This window comes from Nerophis ophidion, linkage group LG08, assembly GCF_033978795.1.
Source record: "Nerophis ophidion isolate RoL-2023_Sa linkage group LG08, RoL_Noph_v1.0, whole genome shotgun sequence".
Lineage (NCBI taxonomy): Eukaryota > Metazoa > Chordata > Actinopteri > Syngnathiformes > Syngnathidae > Nerophis > Nerophis ophidion.
Genome location: NC_084618.1, coordinates 47,117,780 through 47,137,255, shown reverse-complemented (window position 1 = coordinate 47,137,255; position 19,476 = coordinate 47,117,780). Strand labels below are relative to the sequence as shown.

At 39.1% G+C, this 19,476-nt stretch overlaps 1 protein-coding gene across 4 annotated transcripts in view; it reads left to right on the top strand.

Annotated features, from left to right (window-relative positions):
- mtr (5-methyltetrahydrofolate-homocysteine methyltransferase) overlaps positions 1–19,476 on the top strand; it is a 75,509-nt gene that overhangs the window by 11,075 nt on the left and 44,958 nt on the right. For all 4 annotated transcript variants that reach the window (XR_009807852.1, XR_009807853.1, XM_061908698.1 and 1 more), the window contains 9 exons: positions 2,774–2,880; positions 4,124–4,183; positions 4,357–4,451; positions 4,609–4,709; positions 13,749–13,810; positions 14,037–14,104; positions 14,464–14,543; positions 15,590–15,702; positions 17,573–17,713. Coding sequence is in view for 2 of the 4 variants with exons in the window: in XM_061908698.1 (XP_061764682.1) it covers positions 2,774–2,880; positions 4,124–4,183; positions 4,357–4,451; positions 4,609–4,709; positions 13,749–13,810; positions 14,037–14,104; positions 14,464–14,543; positions 15,590–15,702; positions 17,573–17,713 (827 nt within the window). In the remaining 2 variants the exon portion in view is untranslated. The remainder of the gene's footprint in view (positions 1–2,773; positions 2,881–4,123; positions 4,184–4,356; positions 4,452–4,608; positions 4,710–13,748; positions 13,811–14,036; positions 14,105–14,463; positions 14,544–15,589; positions 15,703–17,572; positions 17,714–19,476) is intronic.

The following is a 19,476-nucleotide window of genomic DNA, read 5'->3' as shown; positions in this document are numbered from 1 at the left end:
TTGAGTCACTAGAGAAAAAGCGCTATATAATTCACTTCACTTCACTTCACTTATAAAGAAAGCCGGACTGTTGCATTAAATTGTTTGGAACTTGTGACGTAAATGGAAATGTCTTAATCTTTGATTGTTAAAACTCTGCATTGATTGGGAAAACTCTACTCTTCGATCCATCCCACACTGGAGTGGTCTTTCTGTGCTTGTGCCAGTGTCTGTTTAGGAGCTCTGGCAAACCCTAACAGCCTCAGATTCACATTAGAAGAAAAGACTGGTTAGCACGGGCATCGAGTCACATACATGCTACAGCAGCTGAAAGAACTCCACTAAAAGAAAGCCTACCTGTTCAATGAGTGGTGGAACCTTTTAGAAACTTACTTTTCAAAGTGTGCAACTGGTCTTCCATGAGGGGCATTGGATCACTTAATGTAAGGTGTAGCAGTTTGACAAAAAATGTTTTCTTAAACCGCAAGCTAACTTGAGTTATGTCAAAGGCAAAAAGAATTGATTTTTTAAATACATTAATGAGAAAATTAGAATTAACAAGCTTGTTTATGCCCCAAAAAACTGGCATACGCCCTTTTTCATGGCAAAGTTGAAGTGTATCAAGACTGATGTGGACCTAGAGATGTGGGCTGCCTCCCGCGAACTTCATAGCTGTCATATGCACATTTCTACAGGTTTTGGATACTATTGCGACACACAGAGGTGGTCGTTCGTGATTTGCCAACATTTGATATCAACAACGTAAAAGTTTGAGACATGGACACAAAATTCACTTTTTCGCCAAAGCTTCATGTTTATATTCATAGTACATAGGGAATGTCTATTAATTTATGTAGGCAATCATTTTGCCACCTTTTGCTGTCACTATCTGTTCCTGTGACTCCAGCGGGTATCAGCAGAAGCCGGTGGCACACCAAGACTGGGGACCATAGAGGGCTGGGCCGACTATCACATACAGCTGCGACAGTCCCCTCCTGAGTTGAAATAATTCATTGTTAATCAAATATGAGTCAAAGTCTTTCCCATCCTTTTTGATAGCGCTGGAATGTTTCTATGTGAAATCATTTTCGTACGAAAATCTAATCTCGCTGTGAACATGCTACTGTATGATCACATTTTGTTGTAAGTTACACAAACTATATTTATATTGGGGGTAATCAGAGTCACCCACTCTTCTAAAGTTTTCGTATGATACCGATGAATGGTCGTCCGCTGGGAGGGGCAATGCCGCCCGCTGCCTTCGAGCGCTGGGCTTCGAGCTGAAGGACACACATGGAGCGGAAGGGGACACCCGCATAGCCGGTTGCAGCGACTTTGCAACTATATTTTCAAACTTGTCTGTTTTGGCGATGTACAACCATCTTCTTACTCACATTATTCCTGATGCCCAACCATTAAAACATTTTTTTTGCGTGTCTGCAGTTTCTGTATACACTCAACAATTTCAACTCGCTGTAGTTCACACGAAATACCAGAAACCTGCACCTCCTACTGACTTGTGGTTAGGCACAACATGCAGCGCTCAAGCTCAATGCTACTTTCAATATAGTTTTTGTATTTATATCTTAAAGTAATCTGGGCGTGGTCTGCACTTGCCATGCCTAGCAAACTCCTGAGATAAATTCTACATTGTTTGCGATGTAATGAAGAAATGTGCTTGGGTTTTGTGCATGCGCACACGTCAATACATCTGAATCTTTACTTGTATACGTTATTTTCTGGACTTGAAATGTCTATTTTAGTATAACATCCACATGAAATCGCACAGGAGGAGGGAACAAAGTGGAACTAAATTACCCTGTGGAACAGGTGTGCTGTTAGAAAAAGGAACCGAAAGCAAAGGTTTTGCAAATCACAGAGCCCAAACAGGAAATGCTACCAAAATAAGACCGTCTTGTATAAAACTTGCGTTGGCACGAAAACCTGGCATATACCGATTTCACGGCAAAGTTAAGATGCAAACTATTACTCCTCAGTCTGATTGATGTGCATAACAGAGACATATGAACAATTAACCCCCCTTACCCCCCAGCCCACCCGTGTGTGCAATTACACTAATGCCTATAAAAGCAAGTGTGTTGCAAAAAACATTAAAACAATGGCTGCTTTAGCAGGATTAGAAGATATTGCTAATGGTGCTCTGCAAAGGGAGCGTGTTTTCCAAGACTGAGAAGATTTATTGGCAAATGATGACACCTGGCTAATGAGCCGCTCAAGTTCCCTCGAGCACTCCTCCGCTTTCAGGCTGCTTATAGAGCACAACACAGCGAAAGGCCATGCGCTACCTGTGTCTACGCAGGTGCTGACCACTCTGGTGTTCCTCGTAACTGGGGCAGTCCGGAAGGAACCGGTTGACCGATTTTAAGCTGCCTCGGAATTATTGGTATGTAAACTAGGGCCTGATCTTTAGATCTGTAGATCAGGCCCTATGTATAAAAAGAAAAAACAAGATTAAAAGTTAAGGTGTGATAACAATACAAAATTGTACTACCATACCTGATGTCGTGTAGGTAAATCTGAACTATTTAGCTCTTTGACTTCATATCACATCATAACACAAACCATAAAAGTGCACCCAAATGCTGCTAACTTTTCATAGACGGCTCATTATTTTCAGTTGCAACTATGTTTTCAAGACTTCAAAGTTTCTCCCTGATACAGCAGTAAATGTTACTTCATTCCAGTTAGTCAGACTCAGGCGGCACTTAAACATTATCTCCTACTTTTTGATACATTTATCTTAATAAATGAGTTTGTGTGTTTTCTTCTACAGCCTTTGATGAACTAGTTGAAGCCTATTCAGAGCAAGTCAGAGGTTTGTTGGATGGAGGAGCAGACATCATTTTGGTCGAAACCATCTTCGACACAGCCAATGCTAAGGTAGCTCTCATCTGACCGTTGTCACAATGCACCTAATTTAAAAAACAATCAGCCTTTGAGTCTTATCTTCACACGCACTGTTTATGAACTGTCATTTAAGTATGCAAAAAAAAAGTTTGCAATAACCTGGAGAAAGCTGCTGTTAAATTTTTAGTGGACTCGCTAATTTCAATATCCCTGACGTTGGGGTACTTTTGCATACAATACCATGTGGGACCTAAGTAAATATTGCATAACTTGGGGCGGCATGGCGTAGTGGGTAGAGCGGCCGTGCCAGAAAACTGAGGGTTGCAGGTTCGCTTCCCACCTATCGACATCCAAATCGCTGCCGTTGTGTCCTTGGGCAGGACACTTCACTCTTTCGCCCGGTGCCGCTCACACTGGTGAATGAATGATGAATGAATGAATGATTGGTGGTGGTCGGAGGGGCCGTAGGCGGAGACTGGCAGCCACGCTTCCGTCAGTCTACCCCAGGGCAGCTGTGGCTACAGATGTAGCTTACCACCACCAGGTGTGAATGAATGATGGGTTCCAACTTCTCTGTGAGTGCTTTGAGTATCTAAAAATAGAAAAGCGCGATATAAATCTAATCCATTATTATTGTTATTATAACAATCTATGCACTAACACGTTGCCTTTGAAAGCCCCAGTATATCTCTGCACACTGCTTAAATTGAATTTCCTTTCATTTATGTGGAGTTGCCATGTTCTCCCCGTGACTGTGTGGGTTCCCTCCGGGTACTCCGGCTTCGTCCCACCTCAAAAGACATGCACCTGGGGACAGGTTGATTGGCAACACTAAATCGGCCCTAGTGTGTGAATGTGAGTGTGAATGTTGTCTGTCTATCTGTGTTGGCTCAGCGATGAGGTTGCGACTTGTCCAGGGTGTACACCGCCTTCCGCCTGAATGCAGCTGAGATAGGCTCCAGCACCCCCCGCAACCCTGAACAGGACAAGCGGTAGAAAAATGGATGGGTGTATTTATAAAGTGTTGCAATGACAGCATAGGAACATTGCAATTATTCAACTACACTGTTTTCATTGTAACATGTAAGAGTTTCAACAACATTAAAATCAAGCTATAGAAGAGAGAATTCATGTCTTTCTAATATTATACAAAATCTTTCCTCGCGATCGAGACAGTGCCCAGCGTTGCCAACAACTGGTTAAGAATTCAACCCACAAACTTTTTCTTTGTAAGTTGATGTTTTAAGACTACATTTACTGTTTCCTTTTTTTGCAGGCGGCATTGTTCGCAATTGATCTGTTGTTTGAAAAGAACTATGAAAGAAAACCTCTAATTGTAAGTCTATTCCATATATTTATGTCTCCCATATTTTCTGCCATCAATCAGTTAGGTTAATTAATTAAGTTTTGCTATTCAGTAAAGTTATGCCTCTGTGAAAGTTTTGTTTCCATAATAGCGAAAAACAACTACTTATTTAAAATACTTGTTTTGTATTCTCCATCATGTAGATCTCTGGAACAATTGTTGACAGGAGTGGACGAACTCTGTCGGGTCAGACAGGAGAAGCCTTTGTAGTGAGTGTATCACATAGTAAACCGCTATGGTAAGTTAATGGCAGTAAGTTAACATTTTTCATCATTTATCTAATATGTGTTACAGTATACGTTTATCTCAAAGTATTATTTATTTTCAAGAATTATTTTTTTCTGTTCCTTAGGTAAGCCCCAGTTTCTTACAAATTTTCTTCCTGTGTGTTACAGTATTGGCCTCAACTGTGCCTTAGGAGCAACAGAGATGAGGCCGTACATCGAGGCGATAGGAAAATCCACCTCTGCGTTTATCATCTGTTACCCCAATGCAGGTAAGTCCACTGAACAAACCGTGTTCAACACACCTCAATTTGAAATACTTTATGTACTACAGGCAACAATACAGTATTTCGCCACTTCAAACCCAACAACATTCCTGAAAACAAAAATAGTTGCACACATAGGACAAAATCTCTAGAAATAAATGTAGCAATGTTGTCGAAACGGTGCAGTATAGTGACGAATGCAGTGATCCTATCATTGGAGCGATCAAGTAGCTTCTGCACAAATGCATGGTGGCACAACATAGGAGGGACAGACTGTATATCAGATGTTTCCAAACTGTTTGACTTGAGGGCCACTTTTGGCTAAAAAGATTTGGCCACGGGCAGATGGCTGCATGTAGAGCAGCGTTTCTCAAAGTGTGGGACGCGCCCCACTGGTGGGGAATAGAGACATGCCAGGTGGGGCGCGAGAAACGGGAGGAGATTCCACTTTAATTTTATTATTATATATTTTTTTTATTCTTAGATTTTTTTTTTACAACCCCGTTTTCTATACAAACTGTAACTCATTTTGGGATTCTGTCTGTGAATTCCGCTATACAAATTAATGTAAATTACTTATTTTTCCTGCAGGCTTTAAATTTCTAGGTAGCAGCGAAAGTTTGACAGACGCAACAGTAACTAATGAGGGCGGGGCTGAGCGGAACAAACTTTTGCGCGGATGGGTAGCAGGCTAATGTGTGGACCAGAATTACACAAAATGGATAAATTGGCTTCATATAGAGTTGCATACAGAATTGCTCAATGCAAAAAAAAACACACACAATTGCTGAGCGGCTGATTCTCCCCGCTGCAATAGACATGGTGTCAGTCATGCTTGATGAGACAAGCGCAGCAAAATTAAAAGCTGTCCCACTGTCAAGCGACACAGTTGCGAGACGTATATGCGACATTGCAAGTGATGTTGAGGAACAACTCGTAGACCAGGGGTCGGCAACCTGCGGCTCTGGAGCTGCATGCGACTCTTTGATCACTCTGATGCGGCTCAGCTTGTCACGGCCAGCTCAGCTTGTCATCCTGCTTTTCAAACCTCGGGACACGCCCACGGCCGCGCGCGTCTCCGTCCTGCAGCAGCCGCTAGCTGCTGCAGGATAAAGACATGTGGGTGTCCAAGTTAAAGCATCTGACAGCGCACCTTGAAGATGTTTCACGCCAGAAAGCCGTTCTTGCTCAGAATCACAAACGGTGTGATATTGAAAACCTCCCCAAACCAGACAAACTTGTGTTCGAAACTTGGAACGCTATCCCCGACTTTTATGTGAACATGAAAAAGTATGCACTTGGAGTTCTGTCGATCTTTGGATCCACATATGCATGTGAGCAGATGTTCTCCAACATGAACTTTATTAAAAACAAACATGGCACACGCCTCACAGATGAGAGTTTACAATCTTGTGTGAAGATAAAGGTGACGTCATACAGCCCGGATGTGGAGACGCTGTGCTCTGCGGTTCAGGAGCAGAAATCAGATTGACCACGTATGATAAATATTTTAATTTCCTATAATTTTGCATATATTCACATTTTTTAATTGTTCAGTGAAATAGACATTTTACGGCATTTTTGGTTCTCTGCCAGTGAATAATTTAAGTTTGGCGTTTTTTTTTTTATTACTACAAGAGGGACTTAAATAGACATTAATTATTTTACTTATCCTTCAACCGACTTCTTTTTCAGAGTTAAAACGTTTTGTTGCATGCAGACATTTTATTTCATTTTTTCTGCAGTCGTTCATTGATTTCATAAACGTAACCCATCATAGTTTGTTTATACATAGCACAAAGAAAAAAGAAAACTTTATATGCAGTGTTATTTCATTTTTTTATTTTTTATTTTTATTTTATTTTATTTTGTAATTGTTTTGTCCTGTCCAGCTTCCCAAGTTGATGTAGATGCCTATATTGGCTTTTCACATTTACTTTACAGAAGAGAAGTCTAGGATACTTCTCTTGTTGCCTTATTTAAATTTGACTTTACTAAATTTATTTATATTATCATTTGGTGTAGCCGGGCTGGAGCAGCAAGGGATAGAAAGAGAAAAAAAAGGAAGACAAAGGGGGAAATTGTGGCGATCAGAGGGGGATTAGACAGTGTTATTTCATTTTAAATTTCAAAAGAGTTTTGTGGCTCCCATTGTTTTCTTTAATTTGTGAAATGGGTCAAAATGGCTCTTTGAGTGGTAAAGGTTGCCGACCCCTGTCGTAGACAAATTTAAATAAAGTCGTTTTGCTTTACAAGTGGACGAAGCTACTGACAGCAATAAAGACTGCCTGTTCATCGGGTACGTCCGCTTTGTGAATGGCAAGTCATTGTGCGAGGATTTACTGTTTTGGAAATACATAAAACATAGAGCCACTGCTGATGAGCTGTTCAAGATAATAGACAGTTTCCTCAAAGAACACGACCTTAAATGGGAAAACTGTGTGGGCTTTTGCTCTGATGGCGCACAGACCATGGCAGGGTCAAGAAACAGGCAGCAGGCTGTAATAAAGAGGGTTGCGCCAAATGCGCATTGGACACACTGCGTCATTCACCGAGAAGCACTCGCGTCAAGGCAGCTCAGCCCCGAATTGAATGAGGTTTTAACAGATGTTGTGAGCGCGGTAAATTTTATCAAAACACGAAAAAGTGGCACTTTTAATTTATTTATTATGGAACTTGATGCAAGTTATTTGATTTATTATTGAACTTGATGCAAGTTATTTGATTTATTATTGAACTTGATGCAAGTTGTAACACTTTTATTTGATTTATTATTGAACTTGATTCAAGTTATAACACTTTTGTTTTATTTATTATTGAACTTGATGCAAGTTATTTGATTTATTATTGAACTTGATGCAAGTTATAACACTTGTATTTGATTTATTATTGAACTTGATGCAAGTTTTAACACTCTTGTTTTATTTATTATTGAACTTGATGCAAGTTATTTGATTTATTATTGAACTTGATGCAAGTTTTAACACTCTTGTTTTATTTATTATTGAACTTGATGCAAGTTATTTGATTTATTATTGAACTTGATGCAAGTTATTTGATTTATTATTGAACTTGATGCAAGTTATTTGATTTATTATTGAACTTGATTTAAGTTATTTGATTTATTATTGAACTTGATGCAAGTTATAACACTTTTATTTGATTTATTATTGAACTTGTTGCAAGTTACAACACTTTTGTTTTATTTATTATTGAACTTGATGCAAGTTATTTTATTTATTATTGAACTTGATGTTATTTTATGTTATTGAGTTTGAGTGTATACAACTTGATGTGACTTAATGTTCAATAAATTTGAAAATGTTAAGCTTGGCATTAGCGTTCTGTTGGGGAGATGGGGGCAGGTGGGGCTTGAAAACTCCCCCATGTCCAAAGTGGGGGATGACAAAAAAAGTTTGACAACCACTGATCTAGAGTAACAAAATATTTAACATATACGTATATATGTGGACATATTAGTATATCCATCCATTTTCTACTGCTTGTCCCTTTCGGGGTAATGGATATGTAATTAATAATGAATACAACTGGATATTAAGAGTAGGTGAAAGTTTGACTTCTACCTTGTTTACTTCCGTGCCGACTTCTTTAAAATCTTGCAATCAATCAGAAATGTTAAGCAGCTAAAATGTGCCAAACATGGATAAGTGTGGCGTGTTTTCCATTTTTCCCCATCAGGTATTATAATTGATTTAAATGGGTGTAATTTTGAACTTTTTATGGGGATTGGACTTTTGTTTTAATAATATTCACAAAGTTCAGTATACAGGTTGTGTTATGTGTGACTATACATTTTGACTTGGGTCATATAAGCGAATGCTATGCTAAATCACAAGTCATGGTCCATCCATCCATTTTCTACTGCTTATTCCCTTCGGGGTGGCCGGGGGCACTGGAGCCTATCTCAGCTACAATCGGGCGGAAGGCAGGGTACAACCTGGACAAGTTGCCCTCTCATCACAGGGCCAACACAGATAGACAGACAACATTCACACTCACATTCACACACTACGGACCATTTTAGTGTTGCCAGTCAACCTATCCTCAGGTGCCTGTCTTTGGTTGGTGGGAGGAAGCCGGAGTACCTCGAGGGAACCCATGTCATTGACCTGAATTACCCATTTAATCCACAAAAAAGCAGCAAAGATTGTTCGGTAATTCCAAGTTAATTTGGAAACACCTTACGTCTCACAGGCCTAGAGTTAGTCGTTGTCGGTCCGCGTAGTTTGAAAACCCTTGGTGTAGATCATATGTATCCCAAAGACAAGGGACATTCCCTTGAAGACACCACTGTTTATATCTTGAACAGAGAGGACCGGTGGTTTGAAAGATGAATGAAACAAACAATGAGTCAAACAAACAAAAAGCTTGTTTTATGCAGAGTAGGTTTGTGCCATTACCTGTTTGTGCCATTACAACAACCTATAATCTGTCATTTGAAGAATGTCTCACTCTGTGAGAATAGGCAGTGGGCACTAACAAGTCTTTTGCCACCTAGCAGGGGAATCACTTTCCATTCATGAGTCATCCCTGGCAACAATGGATTCTTGTGACCACACCCTGCGGGACACATCCACCAGAAACATACATTTAAAAAAATGCACCAAAAATGTGAATCAAAGAAGCCTGGGTTGAAGGTCGAATTTATTCTACAACCAAAAAGTGGCTCCAGCGTTTGGGGCTTTATACATTGCAGCTAATGAGCAACATACAAAGCTGGCTTATTGTTTGTAGTCTGATACTGTGGAACCCACCGTTTGTATTGTTGAACAGAAGGTTGTCATTTCTTTTAGAGCAAAGTGTGAAAAGAAATACATTTCAATCAATCACAATGAGTTTATATAGTCCTTAATCACAAGTGCCTCAAAGGGCTTTACAAACCACAACAACATCCCCTGATCTGAACCCACATTGGGCAAGGAAAGACTCCAAAAGCCGAGACTGGGAAAATGAAGAAACCTTGGAAGGGGCCGGAGATGTGGGGACTCTCCTCCTAGGTGACCGGTTGCAATGAATGCAAAGTGGGTACAATTATTGAAGTATCGAATAAGTGGTCCACACCGGGTCACGACTTGGAGCACCTGGCGTCTCTTCCAGATTAAGACCTTTCCAGAGAGTATCCGTGACCACCTGATATTCTTTCCATATAGGAGAGGGGGGACAGAGCAGAAACGTGGCACGTCAACTGGTCTAAACAGGTTCTTTTCAAAACCACTGTACTGTGCATCCGGAAAGTATTCACAGCGCTTCACTTTTTCCCGCATTTTGCTATGTTACAGGCTTATTCCAAAATAAAATAAATAAATGTTTTTTCCGGCTTCCTCCCACCTCCAAAGACATGCACCTGGGGATAGGTTGATTGGCAACACTAAATTGGCCCTAGTGTGTGAATCAATCAATCAATGATTATTTATATAGCCCTAAAGCACTAGTGTCTCAAAGGGCTGCACAAACCACAACGATATCCTCGGTAGAGCCCACATAAGGGCAAGGAAAACTCACACACAATTGGACGTCGGTGACAATGATGACTATGAGAAACCTTGGAGAGGACCGCATATGTGGGCAACCCCCGCCCTGTCCCCCCACCCCCCACCACCAGGTGACCGAAAGCAATGGATGTCGAGCGGGTCTAACATGATATTGTGAAAGTTATATCTATCTGTGTTTGCCCTGTGATGAGGTGGCGACTTGTCCAGGGTGTACACCGCCTTCCGCCTGATTGTAGCTGAGATAGGCGTCAGCGCGATCCCGAAGGGAATAAGCGGTAGAAAATGGATGGAAATGATTTCCTCCAGATTCTACACACAATACCCCAAAAAGACAATGTAAAAAAGTTTTTTTTTTTAGAAATGTGTATGTAAATGCCTTGCGATGAGATGGCGACTTATCCGGGGTGTACCCCGCCTTCCACCTGAATGCAGCTGAGATAGGCACCAGCGCCCCCCCCCCCCCACCCCCCCCGCAACCCCAAAGGGAATAAGCGGTAGAAAATGGATGGATGAGTGGTGTATGTAAATGTAATGTATTACAAATAAAAAAAAACAAAAAAAACACATGTACGTAAGTATTCACAGCATTTGCTCAATACTATGTTGATGCACTTTTGGAGGCAAAAGGCCCGTTTCCACCAAAAGATCAGGAACTATAAGTTCCTGTAGAAGTGTGTGGTGTGTTTCCACTGCTTTTCACAGTTCAGGGTAGTTTATACAAATCAGGCTGATAATTATGGAGGAGTGGTTTTACTAAAAGGCAAGTAAATGAAATAAAAAGCAATAATATACAAAATGATATGGTTTAAAATATTAAGTGCACCGAATTGTTCATCAAAGTCAGGCTTTTGTCCGCAACGTCAAACAGCCAGAAAGTCGTCCTCTCAGTAAATGAAGACTTCATGAGGGACAGGCAATTTTTTAAATTTATATAAATATATATACATGACACATTTTAGTGTTTATCTCATGGCAACCACATAAACGCACCAGATTTACCATTAGCCTGTTAGCATTAGTATCCGATTTATGCAGGTTGAGAAGAATAATCATAAAAATGGCTTTAGCACAAACTAGCAGTGTGGGGCAATCCTTCGGCATATGTCCAGGTAGTGCTTTTTTCTTCGCTGTAGAAAAAGGTCCACTGTGGCATCTTTTTCGGTCTCATCACAATTAAAGCCTTGCTAAGGTTAAAATCCATAGACCTCTTATAAGTAGACGCAAAACTGGCTGCTGTGATGTGAGAAATTTGGCCTGCATCTTGAAGTGGTGATGAGGAGCCGGCGAGCAGCCTAAACTGAAAGCTGAAAGGTAGAAAGCAAAGATGCCGGGCTGGTGTTCAGCGTTTAACTGCTTAAATGAGCGGACTGTTGAAAATACGAATCAGGGATTACTTTTCACATGTAGGATTTAACATTAACGTACTATTGGTTGTATTTTGTGAAAAGAATATTACCACAGAGTTGAGAAGGAGCAAAGTACGGAAATCATAGCCGCTAGCAAACAAAAGTATGACAATAATACATTTGCTTGTCAATGAAATTAATGACATTTAAAAATGTCATACTTGAATAACATAAAGTTGATATAAATGATTGTGACATCTAAAACAAAATTCACCGTCCGCCAATGATTATGATACGTTCTCATTTTAGGCAAAGTATAAGACAATACTTGCTTAACAGTATAATTGTAACCTGGAATAAGTCTTCAAGTAACGATATTCAAATACTAACATTGTTGGGTAAAACAGAATTAGTTTTTTTTTCTGAATCCAGAATATCAATACAAAGTGTCAAGACAGAATAAACTCTCTGCTGTTGCAGCAACAGTCTATAGGTCCCTAAGATATATAGATATCTAATGTATTCATACATTGTTTATGTAGGATATACGCATGTACTGTATATATAACCTAATCATATTGTTTCTTCAACTTAAAAATAGCTGACCGTTTTTTTCCCCTTCTCTGGGATTATTATTCCCAGTTTTGATCTCGGAACATCTGGTCACTTATAGCATATAAGAATATTATATTACTGTTAAGCAAACTATGAATAATAAAACATGCCCAAACAATTGTCATTTATCATAGTTACACGGATGACAAAAAAACGTGTGAATATCAGTCGTATTCAGTGAGGTAAGATGAATTCAATGCGCTGACAGTTCATTGCTCCTGCCAAATGAATTGCCCTGAGTGGAGCGGATCACCACTCCAAGATGGCGGCCCCGTGTGTTGTCAGCGCAAGTAGGCAGTAGCAGTCGATGCTGCGTCTACTTATACGGTGTCTAAGGTTAAATCCCTCTAGGTTGAAAAAATCCTCAAAATGCTAGAAACGCCACAAGCCGGAAGCTAACTACGCAGCTAAAATGATAGCTCAATGGAAGTCTAGCAACCTGAAACTCTACAGCAAGACTGTGAGAGTTTGGGCACATTTACAAAGTTTTTGATCACACAAAGTGATCTCTAAGACAGGCTGACAAGCACAAAGTAAGACAATTGTGGAAATAAACTAGTCAGAAGTGCCGCTAGCCTCAAAGCACTTTGAAATAGCCGCACCGGTGTGTACAGGATGTGATGTTGGGGGTCCCGCCTCTTCAAAAGGGCCCTCGATTACAGGAAGTTATGGCATCAAAATGGCAGCCTCCATAGAGCTTCCAGCGGCACACAAAATTAATGAATGAATAAATAAAGTAAATGTTTGTACACCAAGACATGGTCCGCACACAGAGGCATCCATCCAAATGTGAAAAGAGTGGTGTGAATACTTTCCGGTGCACTGTATATAAATGAGTTTGAAGGTGGGGGGCTTGAATGTGTTTGCTGAGGTAGCATCTCTATCTATTGCTGGTATAGGGCATTCCAGAATACTGGAGCCCACTCCAGACACTGCAGGCTCTTTGGGAGTCACTTTCTTGGAACACAGATTTCGGGACGGAACACAATACAATCCTATTTAATGGATTTTTTTTCCGATATGAAAGGGACAAGCAGTAGAAAATGGATGGATGGATGTAATTATTTTCTGATTGTGGATGTTTTAGGGGAAGAACTTGCCCCCCATCTTAATAGTTGGTAAGGAAGGTTAGATCGAGGAGACACACATCACTAAATGCATAGCCAACCATAACTTGTGATTTACCAACCTGCTGCAAGCAGAGATAGAGAGTCATCACAGAAATCACAAGTTGCTGTACAAATGACAACTGACTTAACTGCCTACACGTTTGCTATGCTTCACACTTAAATAGTACTGTACAGCTTTACTTCAAATTCTTAATAAATACATTTTCTTAATGTGATAAACACATTTGACCAATTTGACCAAAAATATAAACACTTGTACGTTTAATGTAGTTATTCCTATTTGATAACCCCCCGAACTCTTTTGTTGACATATAGGGTAACTCTCAATTTTGTAACACATGAAAGCACTTTTAAACTGCTGATTTTGCTGAGTGTATACTTCAAAAGATGAATATAAGAATTTTGTTGAGTGATACGGCTACCTCTTTTGTTCCTTATAAGGTCTTCCCAACACATTTGGAGGTTATGATGAAACTCCCGCAGTAACCGCCTCCAATTTAAAGGTAATTTACTTTGCATTGTTTGTGTTCTATCCTATTCTCTTACATTTTAAGACTCACCTTTTATTGATTTATTCTCTATTACACTTATTTTGAACTTATTTTTGTTCTGCACATATCTGTGTCATTTTTGTTTCAAATTAATTTTAATAAAAATCTAAGTGTGTAAGTAAGTCCTTTTTTGACTAAATTGCTTTTGTAAAGTTTGTGCTTTAACTTTTGCTTTAAGGAGTTTGCAATGGATGGACTTGTGAATATTGTAGGAGGCTGTTGTGGCACCACGCCAGGACACATAAGGTCTGTTTGCCTGTAAAGATTTCATTTATAGTAATAATTAATTAAATAAAGTGTATTCAATTGTAATATTCTAAATCTAAATGTTTTTAGATGTAGAAAAATATTAAGAAAAATGCCTTTTTCACTTTCTTTACTATAAGAATTATACATATTGTTTTCCTTTTACAACAATGCAAAAATTAAATGTATTAATTGATAATTGTGCTGATATAATTTTACTTTTAACAAGTCTTGGGTGCATTTTTGAATATATATATATATATTTTTGGAGTCTTTGTGTCTCTATTGTTTATTGCTAGGCGGTTAGCAGTCTTCTATTCTTGCGTAATTTTAACTACAACATTGTTTTCTTCATACAGAGCAATATCAGAAGCAGTCAAACACTGCAAACCTAGAGTTCCTACTGGGGATATTTATCAAGACTACATGTTGCTCTCAGGTAATAAAACCACTTGTACACAGCTTATATGTTGCTTACTGTAAAACCTTTAATTACAAAAGTCAAGGTGATACTGCAGTCAGTTATGTTTTACAAAAATGATGGTTGTTTATATATAAGAAAAATACATTAAAATACTTATACATCAGCTAAACTTTGAATTATTAATTTTCTTTGTGTGATCAACTTAGACTTACGGTAGATAAGCTGTAATGATCCACAAGGGAAATTGTTAGACACAGTAGCTCAATTACAAGAGAAAGGAAAGGTTAACTAAACAATCACATGGGCACAAAAACAGGACAATATGATATAATAAGTAGAAAGTAGGCCAACAATGCGAGAGACATTGTATATACAATAGCAGAAAGATATTCGGGCAGAATAAAAAAATAGATACATGTAAATGCAACTTCAAATAAACAAAGGTGCAGTAATATAGAAGCAGTATAATAGACAATTATCTATTACTGTACGGTGAGTGATTGTACAGCTTGATGCAGAGCAGAATGAAATAATTCTTATATCACTATGGGAGCCAAGCTGGAGAAGCCGGTTGGAGTGTGAGCTACGCTGTCCCTCAGTTGTTTGGTGAAGTGGGTGGGCAGGATTGTCCAGCGTCCTCCTGTTCCTCACTGACACAACCGCTTCCAACTGTGTGCCAATAATTTGGCCGGCTTTCCAAAACGGTTTCTACAGCCGACTTATGTCCATTTTGCTACTGCTGCTCCCCCAGCAAACCACTGCAAAGTACAGGGCACTGCCTACCACAGACTGGTCGAAGATCTCCAACAGCTTTCTGCACACATTAAAGGACCTGAACTTCCTCAAGAAGAAGAGTCTGCTCAAGCCCTTCTTCTATACGGCGACAGTAGTCATAGTCATCTGTCCGCTGTCTCTAACATTGAGATATTTTTGTACATAAAACAGGGGTCACACTGTAGTTTGGATCGTATTAAATTTCTGTGCGTTGGAACCTGTTTGTCATTTTTTTTTTTGCAAGTTGCATATTTGTAATTGTTTGCTGAGTATTTTGTTGATTCTAGGTTTGGAGCCATTCAAGATCGGCCCTTACACCAACTTTGTAAATATTGGTGAGCGCTGCAATGTGGCTGGCTCACGCAGGTTTGCAAAGATGATTTTGAATGGCAACTATGAGGTGAGACAGAATTTGTCCTTTTATGCAGTGCATGTGTATTAATTAGCTTGAATGAGCCGTAGCCTGTATTTGTGTACAACACGTGAATAACTTGCATCACAATCAACTTGACATTTTAAAAGTGAATGCCCCAAAAAATTCGAACTGAATAGTTATTGATTATCCTACTGCAAATGTACATACACTTAACTTGACAATTTATTAGAAGATGCAAATAATGCTGTCCCCCATATCTGTGCCGTTTCTATGCAGAATATTTATAAAGCATTACAAATTCACATTTGTTCAAAATGTTATAGATTCCTTCAAATCTAATGCAGGGTTCCCACGGGGCCTTTAAAAAAGCCCAAAATCTAATAACTACAATTCAAGGCTGTAAAATGTCTTCAATTTGATCAAAAACTCATAAGTCCAAAATACTGTACAACCATTAAAAGTCTTAACAATATACTATTAACAATTGATAAACCCCACAGCAAAGCTAAATTATTTGTGTAAGATGGGTAAGTGCAAGTTCACAAATTTCTCGCTGTAGAAGAAACAAGTTAATGCATGATTAAAACCAGTGAATTTTGTTTTACGGACCATCTTCAAGCTGCTTTCTGACCGTCTCTTCAGAATGCGTCGTTTTGTAGTCCGTCTTAAATTAGGTGCAGAAGCCCTTATCCGGGCCAAACCCCCATATTGTAGTCTTTAGCGCTTCCAAATAGTCTACTGACAGATGTAAGTTAGAACTATATTCTACAGTGTAGGATTTTAGCTTGCATGTGCATGTACGAGCCAGTCCGCCCACATCCAGGAGGATTGACAAAAATAAGGAACATATTGACTACAACTGAATAAAAATGGCGGACTTGGGCAAAGTTGTTTCGCTAAACATCTACCATATAAGGAGATATTCGCTGATGCAACTGAGGCAAAATATATCACTAAAGTCAAACGGCTTATATGAGGCAAGTTTGGAAAAATGCAAAATAGTTTTGTAAAAAACCCAGCCACGCCTCCATGGTTCGATTTCAAATTTTAGGGACTTACAAGGATTCTAAAGACACAAAAACGGGTACCAACAGTTAAGAGAAGTTGGTCCTCCTTAAAATTTAGTTAATCATCGTCTTAAAAAGTCTTATATTTGACTTGTTGAAACTTGCAGAGACCGTGTTATATTGACTACCCTTAAGTTCACTTTTAACATTAGTAAGGTCAGGGGTGCTCAAACATTTAGCCTCCAAGAGCCAAAGTGAAAATGTGCCAAACAGCAATTTTTACCATGCAACACAAATTTAGCCTCATACCGGCAATACTGAATTATAAGAAGGTAGAGATTGTCACAGTCGTGTGCCTATTTCAGTTAGCGTACAACTCTGCATCTTTTATGAACCTTTTTAATCTCAAAACATTCACAGGAGGTCATTTTCGGCAGATTTTCGCCATTTGCAGGTGTTGTTATGTAACCAGTTCCTCACAGATATTTTCTCCGATTGCTTTCAAACTTGAGATGGGCGAAGCACGGCAACCAAGATTGTCCTACTCTATAGAGCGCCAAAAAGTCACAACTTTACCGTAGAGCAGGGGTCTCAAATTCAAACGCAACTACTTAGCCTGTTAAAAAAAATGCAATGGATTCTGCAGTAAAAAAAACAGAGTGGCAGCTCTGTCATCAGAATTTTACCGCAAAAATTGATGGTGTTTTTTACTCCAAATTCAAAAAAGTCACAATTTTAAGATTTCAAGACATTTAAAACTCAACTGACTATATTATGTATTGTTTATATTTACAAAGGGGAAATCTTACAATTGTCCCGTTTGACTACAAATTGTCAAATTGTGAGAAGAAAGAATAAAGTTTTTGCCTTTATCTTTTTTTTTTTAGGAAGCTCTCAGCATTGCTAAGGTCCAGGTAGAAATGGGAGCCCAAGTTCTTGACATAAATATGGATGAGGGAATGTTGGAGGGTCCAACAGCCATGGCACGGTTTTGCAATTTTATTGCTTCTGAGCCGGACATTGCACGGGTAAAAGGTTTAAACATTTCTTCATAATGTCTTTCTGTTTCTAATATAATGAACAAAATAAGCATTTGTTCTTTGGAGATGTTTTCCCAGTCAAACAACTTCACTTGCAATGATCATTGTTTGGTACACAATACACACCATTGGTTTTGATCAGAGTTCAGTTTTTTTTGTACAATAAGTTAACAAAATGTAAACCATAAAACTGCTCAGCATTTCTGAATACAAAATTTTTTTAATGAAACAAGCATAAATAAATCTGTATTATTTGTTTTTAAAAAAGTGTATTATTAACAGATGGAACAGTATGACTTATGTCTTACTCATTTTATTTTTTAGGTATTTAAAGTCCGTTATTGCTTTAAGTGCCTTAATTCCAGCTTGTATTCTTAGAGCATTGAATTGAACAAAACTGGACTGTTCACATTGTTTTAGAAGACATTTCCCCATACAAACAGGCTCCATCTGTTCTGCTCAAATGAGAGTCAAAAGGTTTTGTAGACAATCGTAATAGTGGTGATGGATTTAAGAGGGACTGCAGTTTTTTTTCGTCTGCAATTTTTATACACTGAATTTTAAAACACGCATTTTGCTAACAATTTTTTTAGATGAAATTGTCAGCATATTTTGATGTAAAAAAAACAAAAAAAAAACAGTCCACAACATTCAAACCCAAAATATTCAGTGACATAAATTCATCCATCCATCCATCCATTTCCTACCGCTTATTCCCTTTTTTTTGAGGGGTCGCGGGGGGCGCTGGCGCCTATCTAAGCTACAATCGGGCGGAAGGCGGGGTACACCCTGGACAAGTCGCCACCTCATTGCAGGGCCAACACAGATAGACAGACAACATTCACACTCACATTCACACACTAGGGCCAATTTAGTGTTGCCAATCAACCTATCCCCAGGTGCATGTCTTTGGAAGTGGGAGGAAGCCGGAGTACCCGGAGGGAACCCACGCATTCACAAATTCAGTGAAGTAAAAATAGCTTTCATAATAAAGACACAAATTACTTTGATACATACGACAACGCATTAATTTCACAGACACATCACAACATTTGCTATTTCTTTCAACAAAAACACTACTAATTATGTCAGACTTCATGAGAGACAAAAAAAGACTACTTTGAGAAAAATGGTGATCCAGAACCTTATATTTTTACAAGTTTTACAACAAGTTTAAGAAGCTGAGCGATAAGCAGATCCAGCAAGTAGCACTACTGCTTAGTGCTAAACAAGAAATACAAACTATGAACATAATACAATAATCAATTACTATACAATGTCTGCTCTACTGGGATAACAACTGATGGGATTTTTATTATACTGAACAAATATATGAACAGATCACTTTCGTTTTTGCTCCCAAATGCCTTTAGAGATGGTTTGTGGTAGACAAATGAACATTCATCTCACATACAACAGCCCTGGTGGACATTCCTGCAGTCAGCATGCCAATTGCACGCTCTCTCAAAACTTAAGACATTTGTTGCATTTTGCTGTGTGATAAAACTGCACATATGCCACACCTGTGAGGTGGAATGAATTATCTTGGCAAAGACAAAGTGCTCACTAACATAGATTTAGAGAGATTTCTGAACAATGTTTGAGTGGAATTTTGTAGTTGTGTCATTGGATTTGGGGTCTCATGTTATGGACACTCGGGTGAACAGAGGGGCGGAGCTTTCTACCGATCACCACCCGGTGGTGAGTTGGCTGCGATTCTGGACCACCATCCGCCGCCTCAGGAAGGGGGA